Below are 25558 nucleotides of genomic sequence, written 5' to 3'. Positions count from 1 at the left end.
CCGGGGCCAGGATCTGGGGGGCCCGGGCAGTCTGACTCCACAGTCCACTCCACTAGACTGTCCCCGAAGGCGGAACGCAGAACAGCACCAAGACCACCTCGCCCTGACGCTCTTCCCCCGAAGCCTGCCTCTGAGCAGGTGGCGTGGGAGGGTCAGGCTCTGAAGCTGTTTCTGTTTTGAGAGTGATCAAGAACAACATCGTGAGAGCCCGGTGACCCCACCCCCGGTTCACCCATCGAGTCACTCGTTCCTGCAGTGAGAGCCCCCGGGCATGGGCTGCAAGCCCGTGATGGCACAGGCCCCCTCCGCTCGCAGGGAGTGGGAAGCCCAGCAAGGCCAGCGCTCTCTCCTGCGCACCACCGCATCTCTGTTGCAGGAACGGACGAAGGAGTGCAAGACGAAGGAAACTATTCTACAGAAATGGAGGGTGAGAAAAGGTTCTTTAAAAAAAAACAACAACAACAAAGTACCCATAGGTAATGATGCATATCCCGTAATCTAATCTATATGTTCGTTGTGCAAAAATAATGAGACGTTAGCAGTTTCAGAATTAGTGTTCTCTTACTCTATTTCCCTCAACACGAAACCTGATCTGCTCTGCATTAGAATTGTAGCAAGAACTCAAGAACTATCCCCGAGCAGGAACCATATGATTTTTAATGCACAGACGAATTTCAATTCGGCATTCACCTCGCCATGCTGGTGTGTTTTAAATTTAACCCTAAATTACAGACTTTTCAAATAACTCCGCTCTTCCCTCTGCTCCTCTCTCTTCAATTTTGGTTTGGTTTTGCGAAAGGTCTGCTGGTAAAAATGAAGCAATACCAGTAACTTATCTACAAATTACGGGAAGGAGAAAGTAGGTTAAAAAAGACCAAGAAACTTAAAACAAGCACGATCAAACCACATCCGAGTGAGGCAGGAAACAATAGGAGACCGTTCTTGCTCAGAGGGAAGGAAGGTGAGTCTCACCGGGACTGCTATCGAGCGAGTCACCGATGGGGACTCACCTCCACTCCACCCAACTTTCAAGTGCAGTCATCCGAACGCGACACAGTTCGATTCTGCACCCAGGCGAAGGCGATACCCGGAAGCAGAAGGCAGACACTTTCACTTGGGGCTGGCAATTCCTTCCACGCTCAAAAGAATCTCATTTTCAGTTCAGACGCCCACCATGATGAGCCGCTGTGAGTCTGTCACAATGGAGGCAGAAACTTTGTCCCCAAAAAGGGGGCCGGCGGGAGAAAGGACGGGTCTCCCGAATGCTGCCTCTCGTCAGAGGGCCCAACCGCCATGGGTATCCCAGGCTGAGCGGTCGCCAGTAACGTTCTGCAGTTTGCTTCTGCTCAAATTGCAAACCCCAAGCTTCGATGCCAGTACCCTGCTGTGACAGCGTGCTGGAGTTCTGGCAAGATGTGACCACGGGGGGATAACCAGCGAAAGGGTGTGATTATTTCTCGTGGCCGCAGGCCAGTCAAGTGCAATGAGAAAGCCTGCAAACCCCAGCAGCCCAGAGATCTCTGTGTCCGTCCCTCCGAACACCAAGTCCAACTTCGTCACTGAATGTCTCACACGAAGCCACTCTGGGACGAAGTCTGAGCAGCCATCTTGGGATATGGAGACCGCACGACAAAAGAAAGCCCAAGGCGACTCAACACGGCCCAATGTGATATGAATGGAAATGTCCTAGGAGCGTGCAGCAGGCTGGATGGGGACCGGACGAGTCTGATGGCAAACACATGCCGACCCGATGGGGACCGTCTCGGAGAAGCGTGCAGCAGAAACGTGTACAATGGGGACCAGACCTTCTGACTGCTGGAACACAATCCCGAGATGCAGATTTTTTGTGTGTGAAACTTCCTAACTGTTAACGTTGGTCATTCATAGAATTCTCTGTTAAATACCACGAACACCAAACCAAATGGCTTTGAGGGCCAGGCTGCAACCTGCCGGGTACCTGATGGACACTTCAGCTGTGTTTCCTCCCCATCCCCACCAAGAGCCCTCCGGAGTAGGACGCGCCCTCTCCGTTTCCTAAATGGGGGGGAGGGAGGACGATGCGCCTGAGGGGGCCTGCTGGCTGGCGGTCATCGGCAGCTCTGCCCTCGAGGCCCTGCAACTCTGCTAGGTCAGCACTCCACCCCTCGCATTCGGTCAGCAGCAGGGAGTTTAAGCAAGTTGGAAAGAAAACTGTCTGGCTCCACGAACACCAGGTCGTCTCCACGTTGCCCCGCCTGAAGTGTCATGGCACGGGCCCCTAAGGGAGGCTGTCCTGTCCAATACTCGTCACTCCTGGCCCTCTAGGTTACATCCTCTCGCCAAAAACTACTCCTTCCCTTTAGAGCACGTGTGAAACTCGAGACAGTACATTTGTTTGTATATTTATTTGACCGACATCTGTCACTCCTACTAGACTATAAAGCTCCAAAAAGACAGAAACCATTAGGATTTTGTACATCCCCAGAGCCAGCCCGATGCCTGTTCCAAAGAAAGGGCTTAATAAATACTTTCTGAATGAATCAAAGAAGGGACAGACCAGACAGGGGCCGTGAAAGGGCCCCGTTCAATTCAGCTGAACTAACGCCACCACTGACAAGGACAGAGTGTCTGGGAACCTTTTCAAAGGCTCCAAGACTCCCTTCAACAGCAAAAGGGCCCGGCCAAGCCATCGTACGCCAGAAAAACCAGAAGGGCAGGGACCCCTGTCACTGCGCTCCAGGCAGTTCTGACCTCCCACGCTGCGGGATCCTCCGCCACCTGCTTCCTCAGATATGGCAACAGAGCCGACTGCCCAAGGGCAAGCCTAGCCCTTGGACCTTTCTACCCACTGCCTGAGAAACCGGTTGCAGAGACAGAGTCCTCATGAAACAGCCTTTGTGTGAAACACCGGCTCATCTCAGACACATCCGCCGGGCCCAAGCTGCAGCGGATACAGTGAGACAAGTCGCCTGCCGCGGCTGGGAACGAGGAGCCAGGGCCTCCCAGGCCGGAGGTGTGGTGAAGGCACAGGTGTGCAGGCAGAACCTGGGGGCCTGCAGGGGAAAAGGCAAGCTGGACCAGTACTAAAGAAGCCTGGCGCTCAGCACACATGACGATGGTGGGAGGGAAGACAGATGAGACACACGGGGGCCAAGCGGGAAGAAGCCTTGACTCCCATCTCCCCGTCTCGGGAGTTTCCCGTTAGCAGAGCACAAAATGCAGACGTGCTGTGCTTAGGCCACAGGTGGGTGATCGTTTAAAACGGGGGAGCATGTGCATCAAAATGAGGATTTCCAGCTTGTCTGGAAACGCGAGGAAACCAGGCAATCCCGCATCTGTGTTCTGGCAGAGCCGCAGGCTGGGGAGGAACCGCAGCTGCTGACAGAGAGCATGTGCTGTCCAATTTGCCGCAGTCCCCAACACTCCCTACTGCCCTCCCACGGGGGTCCGCATCATTCACAGATGTTCTCCGTCCAGTCTCTGCTGGCATTTGTACCTTCGTCAAGGTGTGCTCTCATTCTGTCCCAGTAACAGTGTCTCAAAGATTCGCAACCAGGGCCCAGAGCAGTACAGCTCCCCGTTCGATAACATCCGATCAATCAAATCCGCTCAGTACCCAAACCCAGATGTTCCTGGGGACACGTTTCAAGACCCCGGTCAGGTTCCTCGCTCCTCAGACCAGCTTATACGCCATCATGGCTGCCGTGCAGGCAGAATGTCAGTTTCTGGTTTTAGAGAAACACACGCATGAACAAAACGAGCAACGGCCTATCAATGTCTACACACGGTCCCAATGCTAAGGACTTACGCAACTTCGCTGAACATCCTGTTCGCTCTTAGCATACATCTCAGACAGATCACCGTTCAGAATGACTTCTGCTAGTGAGTTCACCAGGGGTGCGTGATGTATAATTAGGAAGACCTGGTGAGAAAGAAGACACCGGGTTTGCGTTACAAGCGTGTGCTCTCTCCGCTTCTCCTTCCTCCATCACGAATAACTAGGCTGAGGTACCCAGGGCCCGTATTGAACAGCAACTCCCGTGAAGCAAGAGCCAAAGAATGGGTCTCATTTAGGAGAAACCGGTTACGCCTTTCTCCTCCCAGGGTTGGCCGCTCCTTCATTCAGACTGTTGCCTATTTGGCTGGCTGCTCCCCGGCGGAAGGAAGTGCATCAAAGCAAGACGGTCCCTCACGGCCGGGAGAAGCCAAATCCCACTGAAGTGGAGCAAAGTGGGAGAGCAGCGGCCAAAGCAGCACACTCCTTCCTCTCCACAGGCATCTCAGCGTCAAATCTGATTACACTAAGACTGGAAGGCACAGACCCAACATCTCAGTTATACGGGAGGAAGGGGCCGGCAAGTCTCGTTCCCGTCCAGGACTTGGCAAACCGTGGTCTCCACAGAGAGCCCACGGCTGGCATGAGCTGGGGCCCCCGCGGTGGGTCTCAGCGCACCAAGATTCCGTGGCAGTGTCGGGAGGTGTGGACGCTGTGGGGAAGAGAAGCCACAGGAGGCAGAGGCAGACCCAGCCGGGCCAGCATGTGGAATGAGAAGGCACTGGGCTGTCTGGGATGGCCCTGCCACCCCACCCCGTGGCCCAACGGTCAGGACAACGGCGCTGGGAATCAGGGTATTCAAAGGTGCCTCGCAAAGCTGGCTCAGACACGCCGGCTACTTTGTTTTACAATATAAAGCCAACAGCAGCAGTGGAGCACAGTGTGGGACGTGCACCGTTTACACAGAAAAAGGACGTGTGCGCCCATCTGCATTTGCTCACATGCACAGGGAACAGGATTTCCAAGCCCTGGCGCTATGATCCGGCCCTAATTCTTTGTTGTGGGGGGCTGCTGTGTGCACTGTAGGATGTCTGGAAGCATCTCTGGCCTCGACCCAACCAGAAATGTCTCCGGATGTTGGAGGGGGGTGGGGGAGGAAGGGAGGCAAAATCACCCCCAGTTGAAAACCTCTGCAGACAATGTGCCTGGAAGAGGGTAAGAAAACCCTGTAACTATAGTAGACTCTGGGGACAGAAATCAGGAGAAGAAACAAAAGTGGATAGAAAACTTGGTCTTCACCTGTTTTGAACTTTTTAACTTAAAAAAAAAAAATCTGTTAAAAGACCAAAAAAAAAAACATTGTTTAGGGGCTCCTGGGTGGCTAAGTCGGTTAAGCATGTGACTCTTGATTTCAGCTCCGGTCATGATCTCATGGTTCGCGACATCGAGCCCTGAGTCTGGCTCTGTGCCGACAGCTGGCAGCCTGCTTGGAATTCTCTCTCTTTTCCTCTCTCTCCCTGCCCCTCCCCCACTCGCACACACGTGCGCACGTGCTCTCTTCCTTTCCCAAAATAAAAAAAATTTAATTAAAAAATAAAAAATAAGCAGTGTTTAAAAACCAAATAAATTAAAAAACAAAAAACAAAAGACCCAGCAAAGCCAAACGCTGAAATGCTGCTGTGTCTGAGAAGCAGGATCAGGGGACAGGGGTAAGAGGTAAGAGGGAAACTTCTTGAAGGACAGCATCCCTGGCCACACTAAATTAATGTCGTCAATGGGAATTTTCTTGGTTTTGTAGCTTTGTCTGTCAAATCACGCATAAGGATGCTCTGACGTAGGGATCAGGGACATGGTGTTTACCCCCCATTGGAGGCTCTCGTGCATTTTGGGTGACAACATTGAAAAGCTCCACGGAAGGAACAGGGAGAATGGGCCCTGGAGCACCGGCTCACAAGTCTGCTTTCTGTGAGCTACTCAAACGAGTAATTTGGTGCCTGAGCTGCTAGGCCCTCGCTCAGAAAAGAGGAGGTAAGGGGCTCTCCGAGAAAGGGCGAGCACTGACCGCACACTCCTCACAGGGACTCTGCCTGTGCAACGCTCCCACAGCTAGAGGGTCCTGGGAGCGCCTTCTATGGGATTCCCGGGGCTGAGCGTCTCTCTGCTCAGGTCCTGCCAGACTCCCAGAACGCCAAGCAGGAGATTCGGGCAGATTTGTAATGAGGCGGCAGAGGAAGGTGCCAGGAGATGCGGGGGTTTGCATGCAGCTGCGCTGCACGGAGAGGCATTCAGAAGGAGAGGGCACCAGCACAGGGCTCGGAGCACAAAGCCCCCGGGACAAGACTCTATGAGGGAGAAAGGGGCAAGCCACGCACGGACCCCAACTGGCTTAGCCTCCACGGGGAGGCTGCGGCTGCGCCTCTCTCTCTCTCTCTCTCTCTCTCTCAGTCCTCCACCTCCAAACGGCCCAGGGACCAAGTTAGAAGGACTTTCTCTCAGCAAAGCAAATAAATACCTGTGCCATTGCAGAAGTGGGAACAGAGCTCTGGTCAAACGTTTGACTATTTGACAGTCTAATGAGATGGCCTGAAAGTCTGGACTGCTTGTAATAAAAATATTTTTAAAGTTATGTAACTGGGTCACCATGGAGTTTTTCCCTTCTTGTAAATATTACATAATTACGAGAAGGAAACACACTTGTTTAAGGAGGGGGAGCAGACAAATTGGCTCAAGACACAAATCTGGGAACGGAGGCTGCTACAAATACCTTCCAGAAGGTAATCTGGGAACTACAACCACGACAAAAGCATTTGAAAACAGCCTCATTAGTGGAAATCCGTTCAACGGAGGTTGCTGCAGAGAGATACACACACTGGGTCTTGCAGTTTGGGTTTATTTCAAAACACCATGAGTAACACCCATGCTGTCCACATTTCCAGAGTATTCCGAACGCCCCTTGGTTGTGTGGAAACCTCAGTCCCCATGGTAAAAACCAAGTACGTAAGGGCCAGGTTTGAGTTACTTTCCATTTTCCTTTAAATTTCCATCTATTACCATGAAGAAGATAGCAGCACCTCTACTCAGAGTCTGAAAAGTAGAACCACCCCCCGCCCTTCCTTTTATTGTTTTATTTCAAGATGGGACACAGAGAGAAGACAGGGTGACGTGGCCTGGTCCTCCAAAGGACTCCCAAATGTGGCTGGGGACACAGACAAATGATGACACATACCTGTGACAGGAGATAGAGAGAAACCGGCAGGCTGATTTTCGGGCGTTCTCCTCCCTAGGGAAGGTCAGGCAGAAAGAGAGAGAGAGAGAGAGAGAGGTCCTGGTCACACACGTGAGCAGCACAAAAGACATGAAGCCAAAAGCCATCTGTCTGAAGGAGAGGCGCCCCGTCCCCCACTTCCTCTGTCACCCTAAGGCTGTTCTTTCCCGGTACCAGTCAGAAGTCCACCCTGCAAAATAAATTCGCAACCTGATCCCATCCAATACCGTCTCAAGGCCTCTATTTTTCTACCTGAGAAGTCCTTCACCATTAGTCACGGACAAGAGGCTGGGTCCAGGAGAAAAATGAGCCCCTTAAATTACCAGGAATGTTAATTTCCCCCAGCTGGGGCACAGAGTGGCTGGCTGGCAGGACGGGCCTCTGGAGGCCTGCTCTCAGGAAGAGCGTTCAAAATGGGGCAGGGAGCCGTCGGGGCACTCTGGCTTAGGAAAAACCCCACGTTTGTAACTGAACTTCATTGTGCTCTATCCCGCATCGACGCTGTGAGTACCTTCAGGACCCTCGTTTTGCTCGGGGGGTGGGGGATGGGGTGGGAGGGGGAGGTCAGCTGCCTTGTCCAAGGTCACAGAGTGAGGAAAGGGAAGAAGCAGAATTTGAGCCCAGGTCTGCAAACTCCAAGTCCCGTGCTTTCTCTCTGCCACCCCCCCCCCCCCCCCCCCCCCCCCCCCCGACAGATCTAGTTAGGGCTGCAATTTTTTTTTATTTATTTGTTCTTAGGAAGAATCTCCATGTTCCACCTCCAAGAAGAAAGCTCCAAGCCCTGGAGGGACATGTGCAGAGGCTGGAGCCCCCACAGAGTAACCAGCCGACTCCATCCTGCCTCCTGTGGAGGCCTCTGCCCCTGAAATCTGGGAAGGACGGGGCAGAATTCCTCACGGTGGGACCTGAGAGCCACCAGCTCAGAGCCACGTGGCGGACAGGTTCACGATGCAGACTGCCGGTGCACTGCAGACCCGCTGAGCCAGAATCCCTGAGACGGAGAGAGGGCCCCGGAGGACGTGCCTGTCAACACTCACACCGGATTCTGAGCCTAACTGTGGGCAGTCCCTGCTCTGGGATGTTTCCCTAAGGGCGCTCCCTCACCTCCCACCCATCATGTGCAAGTGCTGGGGCTGGCTGGGTCTTCTGCAGATCCGTGAGCTCTGGCGACCGTCAGGAAAAGTTACCAGGCTTTAGAACACCCCAAGAGAAGGATGAACAGAAACCAAAAATCTAAATTCATAGAGGTTTCCTGTTTCCTTCTGATGTCAGTGTTCTCTTCTCATTCACTTTTACAGCCAACCCCCACCCCCAAACACACTCCCTTGCACCCCTCTCTCTCCACCTTAACCGTCCCACCCCTGGGACATAAAAGGAAAGGAAAAGAAAACCAGGACGCTTTGAAAGGAATCTCTCTCGGGCTCAAAGCCTTGGTGGCTGGCAAAGCTTGGTCCTGTTCAAGGTGACTGCTCCTCCCCCTTCTGAAGACAGCCCACAGCCCACAGGCACGGCGGGGCCAGGCGCCCAGACCTACCTTGTCCTGGTTCTCCAGCGAGTACACATAGAGGGGCACGAAGAGCCTGTTCAGCAGGTGGTCCGTGAGCACGTCATTGAGGAACTCACAGTTGATGATCAGGATGTCATTGAGATAGTGCAGGTGGTCCAGGTGCTCGGCCACCAGGTCGCTCAGTTTCCCCCGATTCCGGTGCCTGCCAGGAAAAACAACAGCCTTAGCCGGGAAGCCGAAGCACAGAGCCGTGGAGGTCACTGGGGGTGCTTCATTCACACAACAAATATTCATACAACAAACAAAGGCTCAAGAGCCACTTACAGCAGCCCTCCCAGCGGCATGCACGAAGTGAAAATGGGCAGGTGCACCACGATCGATTTCAGGGGACTCCCGGGATCCCCCCACCCTCTGGGGGCCTCCCTACAACTCGCCCACCACCACCACCCAAGACAAAATGGGTAAATAAAGCAAAACCCAGCTCCCTTAGCAAGCCATTCCACAAGAGCAACCACTACTCAATGTGGCAAGACCCCCTGCCTCCCAAGATAAGCAGTATTAATGCGGCAATAAATCCCGGATGACGAAAACACTCCCGAGGGGTTCCAGGGAGAAAAGCAGGCCTCGGCGGCCACATCCAACCCCCCTGGCCCTGGCTACACACGGGGCACAGCGCAGGGATGGGACACCCCAGCCCCAGGCCCCCAGAGGTCTCTGTCTCCTTTCAGTAAAGCAACAAGCACACTGCTTGGGCCTCTCAGGTTGTCAGCCACACACCTGCCAAGGACAGAACCCCTAAAAGAGCTAGTCGGCACACCTACACTCCCTCCAAACTGGCATCTGTTGCAAGGGGCAGCGGGGCTGGAGTAAGTCATTTTGTTTGTATCGTAATTACGACCACCATTTCAGAAGGCTTGAAATTAAAGAAGAAAATAGAAGCAAAAAGACGTGAAGGTCTCCTGTAGTCCCGCCACTAACAGAGAACATTTGGGGACTTGTCAATGAGGGACCCTACAGTCTGGTTTCCCGTGTCTATGCCTCCGTAGAGTCACATCTAAAAGGCGTGTGTTAAATATCTATCCATCAAGCCACATAACATGCTTTAAAAAAATAATAATAATAGGATCAATTTTTCTTCTATGTAACTTTTAATAATTATTCCATAGCATACTTTAACAAGATATATCCCGAATATTTATAGCAAATACACCCTGTAAGCCTAATAGTACTATAATTACCTATGAACCCACCACCCAGCTGAGACCCACAATACTTATTCACAATGTTTTGCAACCTTTTCCCCCATTTAAAAAGATGCTGTGGGAATTTTTCTTTAGCAGAAGAGTTGACGTACTTCATGTCTTAAACCTTTAGTTTGAAAAGTACATGCAGATGGGTTTTTAAAGTTCAATGGTATTGGGCGCCTGGGTGGCTCAATCGTTAAGCCTCTGACTTTGGCTCAGGTCATGACGACACGGTTCGTGAGTTTGGGTCCCACAGTGGATGAGCTCGAGCCCTGCTTCTCTCTCTCTCTCTCTTTCTCTCCCCCCCCCCTTGCTCACTTGCACCCTCTCTCTCTCAAAAAATAAAATAAGATACAAATAAAAGTTTAATGGTATTGATAAGATGATAATAACAAACAGCAGCCCTAGCCCAGCCTCCCCCACCCCTGCCTGATCTCCAGAGAAGGCAGGTGTTAACTTTTTACTTGTTTCTGTGGATAGGCCCCACCCCCCCACCTCCTCCACCTCTACAATCTGCAAAGTCTTCTACTTTGAAGTTGAGCCCTTTCCAATATCACATGGTGGCCTTCTGTTAGGAAGGAACACTTTGCATTCCCTCCCCCCCCGCCCCACCCGGCCCCAACAACTGATACTGACATCATCACAACCATTCACGGGAGAGCCACGCAGAGGACAAGGAGTCCACTTCCTTCCTGGAATGACTTTTTGTCTTTTCTGGAATCAAGTGCCACGTTATGTTTCATTCACATCTGTGACTCTTCATCTCTGTACAGGTCCTGGTTTTCCCGAATGTCCCGTCAGATCCACCACTACTTGCCCAGTCTGGGAGCTACGATTCTATGGCTTTGGGCCCCTCCTCCAGCACCCGTCCTTCCCGGACCCCCGGATCCCTCTGTCATCCTGAGCCTGCCTAGGTGTGCCTCTCACCAGGTCTCTCTGCTCAGCTGTCCCTCCGGGGCAGGGGTTGCCCACTTGCGGTGATTTTGCCTTAAAGGACCCATCTGGCAACGTCTGGAGACATTTTTGGCCGAAACAACTGGAAAAGGGGTGCTCCTGGCATCTGGTGGGCGGAGGCTAGGGAGGCCACTAAATATCCTACTCTGTGCGGAACGACCCCCGACGACACAGAGTTACCCAGTTCCAAAGATCAGTGGTGCCGCTGAAACGGAGAAATCCTGCTCTGGAACTTGTATTCATCGCTCTGGGGCCCGAGTCACCACCTTAACCTGTGTGTGTTGTTGTTGTTGTTGTTTTTAAACAGGTTTACTGAGCTATAATCCGCATACCATTCACACAGCTGTCCAACCATCCTGACGATCCACTCTCAAACACTTTTAACCCCCCCTCCCAAAAAAGCCCTGTGCTCCCATTTCCCCTTGCAAGTCTGCTCCTCCAGCCCTGGGAAACCACTAGTCGATCCTCGGTCTCTACAGATTGGCCTGTTCTGGGCATTTCATTTAAACGGGGTCACACGGGGTGCCTGGGTGGCTCAGTCAGCCAAGTGTCCGACTCTTGATCTCGGCTGTCATGATCTCACGGTCGTAAGATCAAGCCCCACCTCAGGCTCCATGCTGAGCTTAAAGCCTGCTTAAGATTCTCACTGCCCCTCCCTGGTGTACCACTCCTGCACGCGCTCTCACTCTCTAAGAATAAAATAAAATATGGGGTGTCTGGGTGGTTCAGTCGCTTGAGTGTCTGACCTCAGCTCAGGTCATGATCTCGTGGTTTTGGAGTTCAAGCCCCACGTCGGGCTCTGTGCTGACAGCTCAGAGCCTGGAGCCCGCTTCAGATTCTGTGTCTCCCTCTCTCTCTCTGCCCCTCCCCCACTCACATGCTTTCTCTCTCAAAAATAAACATTAAAAAAAATTTTTTAATGAAAATAAATAAAAGAGAAGAAAACAGGGTGAGGTAAAACACAGTCCTTTGCATCTGGCTTCTCTCACTGAGCCTCATGCTCCCGAGGTCCAACCACGGGGCAGCACGTGCCAGAGCTCTGTCCCTTTTTACTCCCGGGCACTACTCCGCCACTGCAAGGACTGCATTTTGTTTATTCGCCCACCAGGTGACGGGTCGTCTTACTCTTTTTACCAGCTGCCTGGCACCCCATCGATGGGGGTGTTGAACTTACTGGTCCTCTTCCCCTCTAGGAGGTCTGCGGGTTGTTTCTAACATGCCGCCGTTACAAAAAGTGGAATGGTGTGAACCTTTCAGCCTATGGAAGTTCACATTCCGCCTACACACGGTGGGCGAACTTTGCTCTAGTGTTTACTTTTCCTCAATGGACACGGAAATCTCCCCTAACCACTCTGTCTGCCTGATAAGCCCCCCAGGTGGTCACTTACTCCTCGTCGGTCTGCACACAGTTATCGAGTTCGATCACGTGGCTCCCGATGAACCAGACCAAATTGGAGAAGTAAGGAACAGCAGTTTTATCTCGGATATAGTGCAGCATGGCCTGGTTATCCACTGAGAAAATTCACAAAAGAACAAGAAAAAAAAGTCAAGCCACCAAAAATAACTTAGGGAGATTTGAAAAAAAAAAAAAAAGAAAAGAAAAGAAAAGAAAACCACAATGAAAAAGCTCTCTGCTATCATCTGAACCTTTTCTGTCTTTCCTGGGAACACTTGAAAATGGTTAGCTTATTCATTCATGAAATCATACTCATCAAGGCAGTTCTTATGCTATTTTTATAATTAATACAATTAACTGGGCTAAACCTCAATAGTGCAATTAGAAAGCCTACTTTCTCAGCAATGCATTTAGCTTGGCTACAAAGAAACTATGCCATTCTCAGGCAAGTTTCCTGTGTTTACATGTAAGGATAAGTTAAGAAAGCAGAAAACCAGAAGTTAATAACTTACATGACACTGGAATAAGGAACACGGGAATCGTCATTGAAGGAAAGGCAAAAAACAGACAACAGTTAACAGGGTTAAGAACTGGGATGGTGAGACAGTTGCTCAGAGAACAGAGAGCTGGGCAGAAGGTGTCTAAAGATACAGGCTGGAAGAGAACAAGAGAGGAGAGAGAGCAGGGGGCCGCAGAACCGGGGCTTGGACCAGGGCGCAAACTCAGAAGCCTGCTGGGTGGGCCGGGGGACTCAGTGAGTGAGGCTGGGAGGCCTAGTGTGTGAACCGGGGAGCCCGGTTCACCGGCACCAGCTCACGGCTGCTCTGTGGGACTGTGGGCCCAGAAGGGCCAAATCTCTTTCAAGTCAGAAATGCAGATAGTTACCCGAGTTCTCCCAATGTTTAAACACGGGCAACTATACATCTTTTCAAGGAAAACCTTAGCCAATCGAAACTTGTCTGAGGGCTGGATCCGGCTCTCAGGCCCTCAGTTTGCGACCCTGGGTGGGCCCCCACTAGATTCTTAAAGACACTCTCCAATTTAGTGCGATCCCAGAACTAGGCTGGAGTGAGTCCCTCAGGACCTTTCCCCACCCCAGTAAGGGTTATCTCAAGTAATAACGTCATGACTCATGCTCATGAAGGTCAAAGCCCTTTATTCTTTGAGAAAATGGGAGCTCCAGCTCCAGTGCGGTGACTACCGGGGAAATAACCCCCGGGTCGCGCAGAGAAGGTGTGCCCTCCCCGGGCGGCTCCAGGCCAGGAAACTTGCGTCCAGCCGGCCTTTATGCCAATGCCGGCAGGAACCCGGGGAAGGGCCTCCTCTGGAGGGGATGTTGTGGGCATTAAGCACTTCTTGAAGAGAGGAGAATTTGTTGGGCTTTGCAGTCAGTTGAGAATACGATATTGCCCCCTGCTGTCGGTGACACAAAATGAAGCACAAAATGCTTCATTTAAATGTTATTTCAAGATAACATAGCCCCAGGGCCGTATGGAAATCTTACAGCCCGAGACACAAAAATGTAAATATAACCTTTAAGAGGCAGCTTTGCCTTTTCTAGTTATCACATGGCAGCTGGAGTCCCACCTGTGCCTTTCTTAGGACATCACTAGCACTGTGGATCTGGTCTAAGACTTGAACATGCAGAACTGCGTATGCACCAAGAGAGTGGCACAAAATTCACCCGAGGGGCCAGTTAAATGTCCCACGATTACGAGCCTTGCATGACACATGCAACCCCAGCCGTAATAAGGGAGCTCCCCGTGCCACCAGAGAATTTTAAATGCAGACTCATGGGAGCAAGCCCCAGTCAGAAGTCAGACAAGGCGTGAGCTCCTAAGAAGGCCTACCTTTGTAGACATTCAAAGTTATGGTTCTTACAGCAATTCTAACCATGCTTTCGGGGTGGTTGAAAAACTTGATGGCTTCTGTGTACAGGGCAAAGTCGTTAGTGTGCTGAAACAAAAAAGTACCAAAGATGAGTTATGAGCCCGTAGGGCAGGCCTGCCCCCACCCAGCTTTCTGAAGCCTATCAGACTCCCATGAACCTCAGGCCAGGGGTTCACCCCCGGTGGGGAATGTGGGAAGGGACGGGGAGGTGAGACCATCCCAGAATATTAAAAAAAAAAAAAAAAAAGGAGGGGGGGGGGGGGGGGGGGGGGAGTCCAACAATGCCAGACTGGGGCCTGTGCCCTGTTCTACCAGTTCTCAGCTGGGTGCTGTAATAGTTCTTAGCCTCTGTTTCCCCATCTCTAACACGGAGATAGTAATTCCCACGTCCCAGCCGCTGGCATTCAACGTGAGGATTTCAGGAGCAGAGCCCACCATGGGACCTCCTACTCAACAAGCACTCAGACGTAATGCTAGCTCCTACCATCAGATGCCACGTCCACGAATAAAAGGCAAGCGTGAGGTTTTCCTCACATTCCGAATCTCTTCTGGCTGTTACACATTTCTCTGTCTAGAAATACTAGAAGTACACACATTCGCAAGGAGCAGGAGGGTCTCGGGAATCAGCTGGCATGAGAAAGGGATCATGGGAAGGGATCGAAATGGTCCAGAAGCCTGGAACTCCGCTGCTGGAGCTTCAAGAAAAGCAGGATGGGCTCTGCTCCCCTCTTCTGGCCAGGTTTCCCACTTGGCTGCGAGCATGCTCCGAGGGCACCAGTGGGCAGGAGCGTGGGGAAGAAGCAAGAGCCAACCTACAGCAACGTGACAACTGTCAAATGAGGACGATGCCACTGTGAGCACCAGAACTGCACCCGTGGCAGGTGGTGGCTACAGTACTGGGCCACGTGAAAGAGGAAAGGGAGCCCACCTGAGAAATAAGGCCCCTGCAGCTCCTCTGGTGACCAGAAGGATGTTCTTCCAGAACCATCGCTCGGGTCCAGGAATCCCAGAGTCCTGCCCTCCCACCCTGGTGTCTAGAATTCCAGCTGCAGCTGAGCGGAGGTACCCTCTCTCTGGTCTGAAGTTCACAGGTAGATTTTCATCCACCTGGGAGAGCTGCCAGGACAACCCAAATCTCATCCACGTGTCTCTGGACACATTTAATGAGCACCTACTATCTGCCAGACACGGGGCCACACCATGTCAATTTTTCAAACTGCCACAGATTTGGCGGTTGACGGCTAGTGTGTCTTCCCTTTCAGGCCAATTCTTCCCCACTATTAAACTACACGAGGAAAATCGGGGTTCAGGCTGATGCCGCATCATGTGGGGATAGCTGGATGGAGCTTGCACAGACTCCGAAGGTACGTTTGAGAGTTATGATCTGACTGCAAAGAGAGGCGGGGCAGTGCAAGTGACCACCAATCAGAAGACACTCGTCATTCGGGCCCCTGGCTGGCTCAGCGGGTTAAGCGTCCGACGTTCGGTTTCAGCCCAGGTCATGATCTCGAGTTTCGTGGGTTCAAGCCCCATGTCGGGCTCTGGGCTGACAGCGCGGACAGAGCCTACTTGGGATTCTCTCTCTCCCTCTCTCTGCCCCTCCTGTGCTTTCTCTCTCTCAAAAGAATAAATATACTAAAAAACAGGAAGACACTGCCATGCAAACAGCACCTGGCCTCCAGGAATTTCCAACGATCCTCACCTCCTGTGTTCACACACTGACATCCTCTCCCACACGGACTCAAGCCTGGCCTGTGTGGCCTCAACGACACAGTGGAAAAGATGGAGTGTGGCCTCTGAGGCTGGGTCATAAAAGGCATTACAGCTCGTCTTGGTCTCCTGGATCGTTCGTTCCGGGGAGAACCAGCTGCCGTGCGGTGACGTGACTCAAGCAGCCACTGGAGAAGCCCGTGTAACTGAGGCCTCCCACCCACGGTCAGCCACGTTGAGTGAGCCACCCTGGAAGCAGCTCTCCCAGCCCCACCCAGCCTTCACGTGACTACCCTCATGAAAGACTAAGCCAAGCTGTCCCGCCAGGTGGCTCCCAAACTCCGGATGCACCGCAAGAGAAACGTGACATGACTGTGACCGAGAAGGCACAAGAGGAAGTCTGCTGGGTGGGGAGGGGGAGGGGGGCTTCTGGGAAAGAAGCGTTTGAAAGTTAGAAAGGAACACAAGAAGGGAAATAAGTGATCTCTTCAGGTTTCTCGGCAGTGGCATGTGAGTATGTGATGTTTGGAGCCGCTGCAGCCATCCTGAGACCATGAGGGGTCGTGCCTGAGGACGGATGCCAACCGTGCGGTCACCAGAGCAGGAAGGGGAGAAAGCCCGGGTCCTCAGTGAAGTGATCGTGCCACAAGATGGATCAGACCCAGGACGGCCAGCATCTGTACCTTCTGGTATGAGATGAACTGACCTTATCAAGCTCCTTTTCATTGGAAAACGGCAACAATTTATTTTTCAAAATTGCTAGTAATGATCCCAAGGAATACCAGGGACATTCGCTTGTGAAGAATAGTGTGAGCTCTGATTTTAAGGAGCTAGGTACATACTAGGGGCTCCGAAGATATCATCTCCCTTCATTCGATCCCCGGAAAATCCTTCGCTGTAAATCATCATCCCCTTTCTCAGATGAAGAAACTGAGGCTCAGAGGACTGAGACTTCTCTAAGGTCACACAGCAGGGAATTGGCAAAGCTGGGTCTGACCGCATTTCAATCCCAAGTTCACTTTCAGGCACTTCTGCAATGCAATGTTCCTCAGTAGCACAAACTGAATTTTATGTTAAAAACAGGTAACTTTTAAATAAATCAAATATATATATATATATACATATATATATATATATATGTGTGTGTGTGTGTGTGTGTGTATATATATATATATTTTTTTTTTTTAAGCCTGTCAAGGTCAAACACGGTTGCTGTGAAAAATCAGGAAATGGTGAGTGCCCACGCGCTTTGTAAACAGGCACGAGGCCCCCCGGACAGAAGGTGCCCCTCCGATTAGCTAGCTTTCCACCCAAACGCACCCCTCTGGCAGTTACTTACCTCGTTGTAAAAGAAATGGACGGTGTGGTTGTTGAGTTTTAACGAAAGTGTTTTCAGGAACGATATATAATATGCCATAATCTCCTCATCGGAAAAGTCAAACTTATGGACAATGATAGAATTTACATAGTTATTAGAGAGCAAATAATCTAGAGGGAGGGGAAAAGAAAAAAAGGAAGACAGGTTAATTCACGCTGGAGGAAAGTCAAGCAGACAAAATTGGGTAACAGACGACTCTGTGAATGTACTTGAACCCCTCGAGATTCTGGGTCGCCAGGGAGCAGCTTTACCTGTCTACCAGCAAAGAAGTCAGCCAGACATGACGCACAGCCCCAAGAAAGTTCAAGAGCCATGACAGAAGGGCCCGGACTACCCCACCCTCCTACACCAAACAGAAAAAACATTTGAACTTTTTTTTTTTCATTGCTGACAAAGTTCACCAGAGAGCTGGGGGTGGGGCAGATGTGTTGGTGCGTGGGCATTTTCACAAACCACCCACGGGCAAGGGTAAAAACCAACGTATTTTATTAAAAGCTGCTCCATTTTGCCATCAGGAGTCATACTGTCATCCCTGAATGCTACAAAGGGCTACATGGGTTTTTTTCTCCCTATACGGCAACACAGTTTCATAAAAGCTACTTTATGCTAAACCTCCCGGGGACGCCCAGCACCAGGCTGAGCGCTTTACGTTATCGTCGCACCCATCCTGCAGAGCAGGTGGTCTTCTTCCCGTTCTGCAGAAGAGTAAAATAATTCAGAGAGGTCGATTAACTTTCCAGAGGTCACACAGCAGTCTGTCACAGACATGGGATTTAAGGCGGGTCCTCTGTCAAAGCCTGTGTTAGCAGCACGCACTAATGGGAGCCAGTAATGAAATCTGGGTGCCGAGGGCATGAGGCACTGGGACCGACTGGAGAGTGGCTACCCCCTCCCAGCCCCCAGCCCCTGCAGAGACGCAGACCCAGCATGGTGAGAGCCTTCAACTGTTCGAGGGGCTGGAAAACAGAGGTGAACGTTCCATCTCCTGACTCTGACACGCTGGCCCCTAGGTCGCCTGGTCCTGAAAGCTGTTCTGGTGGCAACATCCGGGGTACGGGCCAGCCGCGGCCTGCGGGGCACAGTCCCGGCCTTGAGTCCTTTCCAGGCATGTCTCCGAATCCTCATCAGCCACCCCGCAAAGCAGGCGCTGCCACCCCCTGTCCTTCGGACGGCCAGCCTGTGAGCTCTGACCCAGCCCACCCACGCACCCCCAGATGGTTAAAGGCAGAACGTGATCAACCCCTGCACCCACAGGCAGGCGTGGTAAGAGCGAAGCTGAGCGGTGTGGAGCCTGGCTACTCAAAGTAGCCCGGCATCACCTGGAGCTCGTCGGACACGTGGAACCTTGGGCCCCAGCCCTGCCCACCTCCTCCGATCTCAGGGGCGGACCCGGCACACTCCATAGGTTAAGGAGTCCTGCATGGCTTCCTGTCGTGCTCACGCGTCTCAGAGGCAGTGTGTCTGAAGGGAACTTGGATCCGCTCTGCCCCTGCCAGCTCCCAGCTGGGTGACCCGGGGAAAGCCACTTAGCCTCTCCACTCCCCAGTCTCCTTGTCTAAAAACAGGAGTAACGGCGCCTTCCTCAGGGGTCGGCTGTGAGGATTAAAGGAGATGAGGTACGAAGGGCAGCGACGGGCACAAAGCAAGCACTCAGTAACGGCGGCGGCCACTTTCCATCCAGCACCCTCACGTGGAGCCTCCAGCCACCAGGACTGAACACAGGTGCTCTCAGGGGGAATAGGAAATAAACTGCAGGGGCGCCCGGGTGGCTCAGTCACCTGAGCATCTGACTCGGCCCAGGTCATGATCTCACGGTTCGTGGGTTTGGGCCCCGCATCGGGCTGCGTCGACAGAGCAGAGCCTGCTTCAGATCCTCTGGCCCTTCTCTCTCTGCCCTCCCCGCTTGCATTTTCTCTCTCTCTCTCTCTCAAAAAATAAACAAACTTAAAGAAAAAACGGAAATAAACCATTATTTGGTGCCAACGAGGTATCCAACGTAAACCGATCAAAGTACTACCGGAAAGGCTGACATCACCAGACGCTCCCCAAAGAGCCATCCGGGAGCACGGGGCCCACAGCCGGGTCCTCCTCAGAAGCCAGCTCTCCAGGAAAGCCGCTGCCTTCCGGAAAGCACGCTGGGTGTCCTCGGCTTTACAGAAGTCTGTAGTCCCAGAACAGTTTTCAGAATCTCCAGATTCTCACAATTCCGGATGCAAATCTTGGGGCCTGCTCCAAGAGAGGGGGCAGCGGGTCGGGGGCGGGGTTCCTAAAAATCTTCATTGACTTAATTGCCAATTCTTTTTAAAAAAATCTTAAATCAACAACTTTTAACAAATTTTTTAAAAAATCAATTTTTAACTGTTCAAAATTGAGGTTACGCGGATCACAAATCTTAAGCGGACAGCTTAATCTGTGTGGAAATGTACGTATATGTGGATATAAAGTCTACGTACCTATGTACTTATTCATATATACACACCTCACAAGTCTTGGACATGCAGCTTGAGGAATTTTTGCAAATATATATACCACGTAAGCACCATCCAGTCAGACAGAGTATGTTTTTTGTTCCCCAGAAGGCTCCCTGATAGCCCTATCCAGTCAATACCCTCTCCCCAACGGCAAGTTCTAGTTTGCCTTGGATCACATAGACTCATTTTGCCTATTTTTTTTAATATTTACTTGTTTTTGAGAGAGAGAGAGAGAGAGAGACAGAGACAGAGGATGAGCAGGGGAGGGGCAGAGAGAGAGGGAGACACAGAATCCAAAGCAGGCTCTGGGCTCTGAGCTGTCAGCACAGAGCCCGACGTGGGGCTCGAACTCACGGACCGTGAGATCATGACCTGAGCCAAAATCGGATGCTTACTCAACTAAGCCACTCAGGTGCTCCTGCCTATTCTTGAACTTCATACCCATGGATCATACGACACGCAGGCCTCTTGTGTCCGGCCCCTGTCACGCGTTACCGCATCTGAGAGTTACCCACAGTGCTGCACGCGGTGGTAACGGTGCATCCCTTTGCTCCTTTTTGCTACGCAGCATTCTACTCTTTACACAGTCGACAATTTAACCACCTGGAACCTTAACTCGGAAGGAGCAGCCCATGTGATGCTGACGCCCAGAGCCCTTCTTTTTCACTGTCCTCCTGGCCGTGGTTGGGGACGCGTTGGCTAGCAGGACAAGGGAGTCCTGAGACGTCCCGTGGAGCCCCGCTGTGACTGGCTGGCAGCTTCCGGGCCATCAGAGGCACAGATGCCTATGCCGTCAGCCTCAGATGTACAACCAGGAGCCTCTGTGCTGCGCTTTCAGCTGGAAAAGTCACACGCTCCAATCATTCCCCAGCGGGGACTTTTCCAGGGCCTCCACGCGATGACTCTGTGGGCGGTGGGGGCCGCCATGGGGGCAGCAGCGGTGCCTCTATTCTTCGGCTGGGATTTTTCCACTGCCCCCTCACCGTGTGGCCGACTTTCTGTGGTATCCTTTTCTAATCAACCCAGGAGTCTGTACGTAATCTCGGTCTCTCGGGCCTCCTGTGACTTAGGTCCCCAAACCCGACGGGCAACAGGTGCACTTGTGAAATGGCTGCTGGTAATAGTGAAAATCCGGAAACCACCTAAATGCCCGTGGTCAAGTTCAATCACTTGGGGCTCGGCAAGATGCCGCCAGTCAACCAAACTAGGTGAGGACACGTGAACGGACCGTATGAACATCTAAGACACATCAGCAGGTGGGGACCGCATAAAGCAGAAGGCAGAACGCGCTGTGTCTACCCAAGTGGCAGGGTGAGGCTCTGCAGAAGTTTTGCTTTCTATATTCTCACGGCGTTTTATTTTTGTTGTTGCTGTTTTATAATCCGGATATTTTCTTTCTATAATTGGAAAAAAAAAATAAAAGCAAAACTCACCGTCCTCCTCACCCCCACAAACCAAAGTTCTGTCAAAGGCGGTGCTGTTGGCCGCTTTTACAGGGCTTATAAAAAGGATTCTGGTGAATTCCCTGTAAAGATACTGGCATCTGTCTGCGTACCTCACAGCACGGTATCCTTCTAAGACCCAATTCAGAAAGCCGTGTGATCCAGAAACTCCAGCGTTTCCTATTGCCCCAACCCCCACCTTCGATCCAGGAGCCCCCGGGCGAGCTGGGCTTAGGAAGGGTAACCAGACAACAGACATTTGGTGGGGGGACGCTGGATTTAATGATAAAACCAGCCTGAGTGGACATTTCCATCTGCCAGACCCCACACCACGTTCCGCACGCCCGCGGTCACGCTTAGTCCTCAAACCACCCCATTCCCCAGATACGAGTGTCATCTCTGCTCCACGGAAGCAGAAGGTGCAGCCTGGAGAGGACAGTTCGCCCCCAGAGCACGTGCAGGGCGAATCCGGCAGAGCCGGGCCCGGGAGCTGGGGGGCTGGAGTCCGGGGCCTGCACCACCGAGCTGGGTCTTCCCCTCTCTCAGTTTTCAGAAACCACACACAATTCGCATCCAGGGAAACAAAAGCTGTTAACACGGGAAACCACTTAGGGAGAGTGAGTCAACTCACATCTGTCAACTCCCATTCATTCACCGGGAAGCGTGAGTGCAGGCTCCTAGGACGGCAGCACCACCTAGTGGCCACTCTGAGAGCCTCCACTCAGCAGCCAATTCCGGCCTCTCCCCGCTCCCTCCTGATAGGGATGCCACTGTCTTTACCCCTTTCCATCCACCAGAAACTTTTCCTAGACCCTTCTTGGGGACCTAGAGCCTGCTTCTAACACAGACATCCGGTCACTGGTCTTCTCTTCCCTACTCCTGGCGGGCAGGGCCCAGGGATTGCCGATCGCAAAGCGGGCCAGTCAAGCCCGGAGGAGGAGGAGCTAAAGCAACGTTTCCCACCCTGGGCTCTGCTGACAGTCTGAGCTGATAGCCCTTTACCGTGGGGCGCGGTCCTGCGCATCCCAGGACTCCACCCGCCAGAGGCTAACAGCACCCCCAGCCCCTCACCCGATACGACACTGACAAATGTCCTCCTGGGGCACAGTCACCCCCGGGTGCGGGCACTGAACTAACACAGCTGGACTCACACCCCTTCCGGATCCGGGCACCGCTAGAGCGCTCACCAGAGGCTCGTGACGCAAACTCTCCCGGCATGGAGTGAGGGTGCCCACAGCACCTGTCTCCCAGAGCGGCTGTGTCAGAGGAGGAGCCTGGGCTTAGCGAGGCCAGAGAAGGAGCTTGGGTCTCACTCTCGCTTGCTCCTGGGTTGTTCTTCCTCACCCTGCTACCTCCAGGGCCTATTCTGTTGGCTGATTTTTTTTTTTTTTAATAGCAAATGAGTTTTTACTGGAAGTTTAAGAATACCGTAGATTCTGTGGCAACTCACAAATTCGTAATATAATAATTGATACCTCAAACCAAGAAAACGATATAACCAAAACTTCATTTCCAAATGCAAATCAGTTATACCTTGTTGAGGAGTGGCTCACGTGAATGTACAGTTTTTTAAAAAAAAGATGACTGTTACAATCCAGTGCCTATAACCACTTAGCCATACTTCAGTTCTGTCTGTTAAAAATGTTCTTTTGGAGAATCCAGTGTGAACACCTTCTACTTTCCTTGAGGCATTTTCTCCAGGGACGGAATCACTCTTTAACGGACGGCACTCAGGAAGCTGTTTGATGATACCCAGATCGTACTGGTATCTTGAACACAGGTCTCCAAGGGGGCCCAGCTCAAATTTGCAGAGTAGGTACTAATTGTTATCAAAAATTAACAACTTTAGGTATCTTTGTTTTGGATTTCTGTGGTTCAGGCACATCCAAAATTTCTTCATAGTCTGCACTCGATCCCTTCGCCCAGCGGCCGGCTGTGACCATTCCGTCTGAATTCCGACTCTCAGGGCAATCTCCCTTAAAATGTTCCACAGAACAACAGTCTACAGCAACCACCATCAGCACAGAGTCCCCTGGGATTCTCAGGACAAGATATGGGCAGATGCCCCATCTCTCCACCAACAAAACATTCTACGGGAGGAAATTCACCAAGAGCCGGGTCCACTTTGGCTCCGCCCTAGGTGAGTTCATGCTCTGTGGACCCACACTCCAGTATCTTGATTCTCGAGGATGGCTGGGCGATCTGCAATCCCGTGGCCAGGTTTTCTACAGTGGAAACATACCACTGCATTTTTCTTTGCTGCTGGTCTTTTCAGTTTCCTTCCCTTTTAAAAGCAACTGCAATTTCTTCCCTTACCTCCTGAATGTTGCTATCATCTCCCCATTATGAACCACCTGTGAGTTTTGTCTTGGGTATTCCAGAAATCCATTTACACCTTCATTTAAGTACTCCTTTTTCTTTTCTTTTTGTGTTTTGCTTGGGGCGCATCATTTTTAACAGAGAGCCTACTGGCTTCAAGTTGTTTACCCTTTGGTAGGTTTTGGGCTTCGCCCTCAAACGACCCCTTCCTTCGTATCCTCCCATGATGTTGCAGCCAAAGGTCTCTTACTATGTGCGGTAGTAACTCGTGCCCACCTGGTCATGGTATCATCAAAGGTACCTCGTCAAACACGCAGGAATCCTCCAGGGCAGCTGAGTTAGTGAGCCAGAGAGGCCCCTCCGTGTTGGCTGGTTATTCAGCAACCCCAACGAGTTATAAAGAAAAAAATGTGAACAGCCCAGAACCATTCAGCAGAGAGGAGCCCTCACAGCCCTTCCCAGTACCCCACTACGCAGGGATAAACATGGTTAGGGACTGAACTGCGTGGCCCCCAAATTATCATAGTCAAGCCCCGGCCCCTAGTGTGACTGTATTTGGAGACAGAAGCTTTAAGGAGGTAATTAAGGTCAAACAAGGTCCTACCGCAGGACCCTGGTCAAAGGTGGGCGTCCTTAAAAGAGGAAAAGATACCAGAACTCACTACACACACGCGTGCACACCCACACACACACAGAAAGGCCACGTGAGGACACAACGAGAAGACAGTCATCTGCAAACCAGGAAGAAAGGCCTCCCCAGAAACTAACCCTGATGGCACCTTGATCTGGGACTTCTAACGTCCCGAGCTAGGAGAAAATAAATTTCTGTTGTCTAAGTCACCAGGTCTGGGGCATTCTGTGACAGCAGCCCAAGCGCCCTAACACACACGGTAAGCTCAGACGTTCAAAAAGCCACACGAAAACCACGCCAAACTCCAGGCCGCCAAAGCTCAGCAGTGAGGGGGCAGGTATCAGGGGCTATTCTTACAGAGTGAGGTCTCGTGACTGATATTCTCAAAGAGGATGTTCAAGGTCTGCAGCAGCTGAACGCACACGTAGCGGCCTGATTTCTGCCGCAGGATGTTCAAGAAGAAAACAAACATGTTCTTCTCCAAGAAGAAGCTGGGGAGAGAAGGGGAAAGCATCAGAGGTTTGCGGCTACTCCTGGAGATACACGTCACCCCCTGGCTATGTGCACCGCATGTGTGTGGGGGCCGCCCCCGGCCCCCAAAGGCATCCAGAGAGCAGCCGGGTCACACGGCCTGCGTGGCCCCGGCTCCTCGCCTCCCTGGACGCCTCCCTCCGCCACCGCAAATTGCAGCCACTCACGCTCTCTCCCCAGAATCTGAGCACACGGCCGATCCTAGGAAGCCGTGACCTCGATTCCTACAGAAAGGGCGAGATCTTTACCGCCAAAGTGATTACACATTATTCTACCTATGCTTGGAAGCCCAACAGGCAGCATTCTCCATCCAATACTCTGTATCCTCAGCTTTCCGTACTAGGCCTCTTTCCTTGGCTTTCGTATCTTTGAGTGTTAGTGACAACCAGCATTCCCTCCAATGGGGCAAAACAATGCTACTAAAAGAATATGGGTTTCCAAATCCAGGGAAAAACAACTGGAGGCAATTGAAGGGGCCGATGTGGCAGGGAGACCCTCATGAGTCCCTAAATCAGCTTCTGCCTTTCTTATTCTGGACAGGACAGCTGTCTGCATGCAGCCCGGGAACACACACTTTTGAGCCACATGTTGGCTCTTTTAGTCTTGAAATGGAGACAGAACCCCCTATGCCTTTCTTTAAAGGAAGAAAATGGGGTTTTCTAGCTACATGTTCTCTATATGCAAGCTAGGACCAGGTAGCCTCTCATTTGGGACACTCACAACAGGTCCCTGCAGTCACATGTATCTGTCACTTAGTTCTCCCCTCGGCTCTCAGCTCCACGGTGGCAGGACCATGGGCCTGGCACTTGCTCGGGGCTACATAACCTCTGTTTGAATTCCTGAAAGGGTAAATGAATAAGGAAACATGACCTGAGAAAACATGACCTCAAACCTTATTCAACTCTGATTCTGGGAGCCTGTCTGCCTACAAAGGTCAGTCACGCTGATCCCAAGAATATTTCTACCATTTGACCCATTTTGTCCACCTGTGCTTCAGGTTGAATAAATCAGTGACTCCCAAGGGTCGCCCAACAGGCTCAGTGCAGCACAATGACCAATGTGGGAA

The 25558-nt window shown here is 51.8% G+C and overlaps 1 protein-coding gene and 1 pseudogene across 6 annotated transcripts in view; both read right to left on the bottom strand.

Annotated features, from left to right (window-relative positions):
* Positions 1-25558, bottom strand: part of CLEC16A (C-type lectin domain containing 16A) — a 201399-nt gene that overhangs the window by 161895 nt on the left and 13946 nt on the right. For all 6 annotated transcript variants that reach the window (XM_049638244.1, XM_049638247.1, XM_049638245.1 and 3 more), the window contains exons 3-9: positions 24319-24452; positions 17060-17208; positions 13971-14076; positions 12113-12236; positions 8554-8728; positions 6981-7034; positions 3788-3901 (exon numbers count right to left, since the gene is read on the bottom strand). In XM_049638244.1, coding sequence (XP_049494201.1) covers positions 3788-3901; positions 6981-7034; positions 8554-8728; positions 12113-12236; positions 13971-14076; positions 17060-17208; positions 24319-24452 — 856 coding nt within the window. The remainder of the gene's footprint in view (positions 1-3787; positions 3902-6980; positions 7035-8553; positions 8729-12112; positions 12237-13970; positions 14077-17059; positions 17209-24318; positions 24453-25558) is intronic.
* Positions 22363-24312, bottom strand: LOC125927881 (zinc finger CCHC domain-containing protein 9-like; annotated as a pseudogene).

This window comes from Panthera uncia, chromosome E3 (genome assembly GCF_023721935.1).
Source record: "Panthera uncia isolate 11264 chromosome E3, Puncia_PCG_1.0, whole genome shotgun sequence".
Lineage (NCBI taxonomy): Eukaryota > Metazoa > Chordata > Mammalia > Carnivora > Felidae > Panthera > Panthera uncia.
This window is presented reverse-complemented; position numbering and strand designations above follow the sequence as displayed.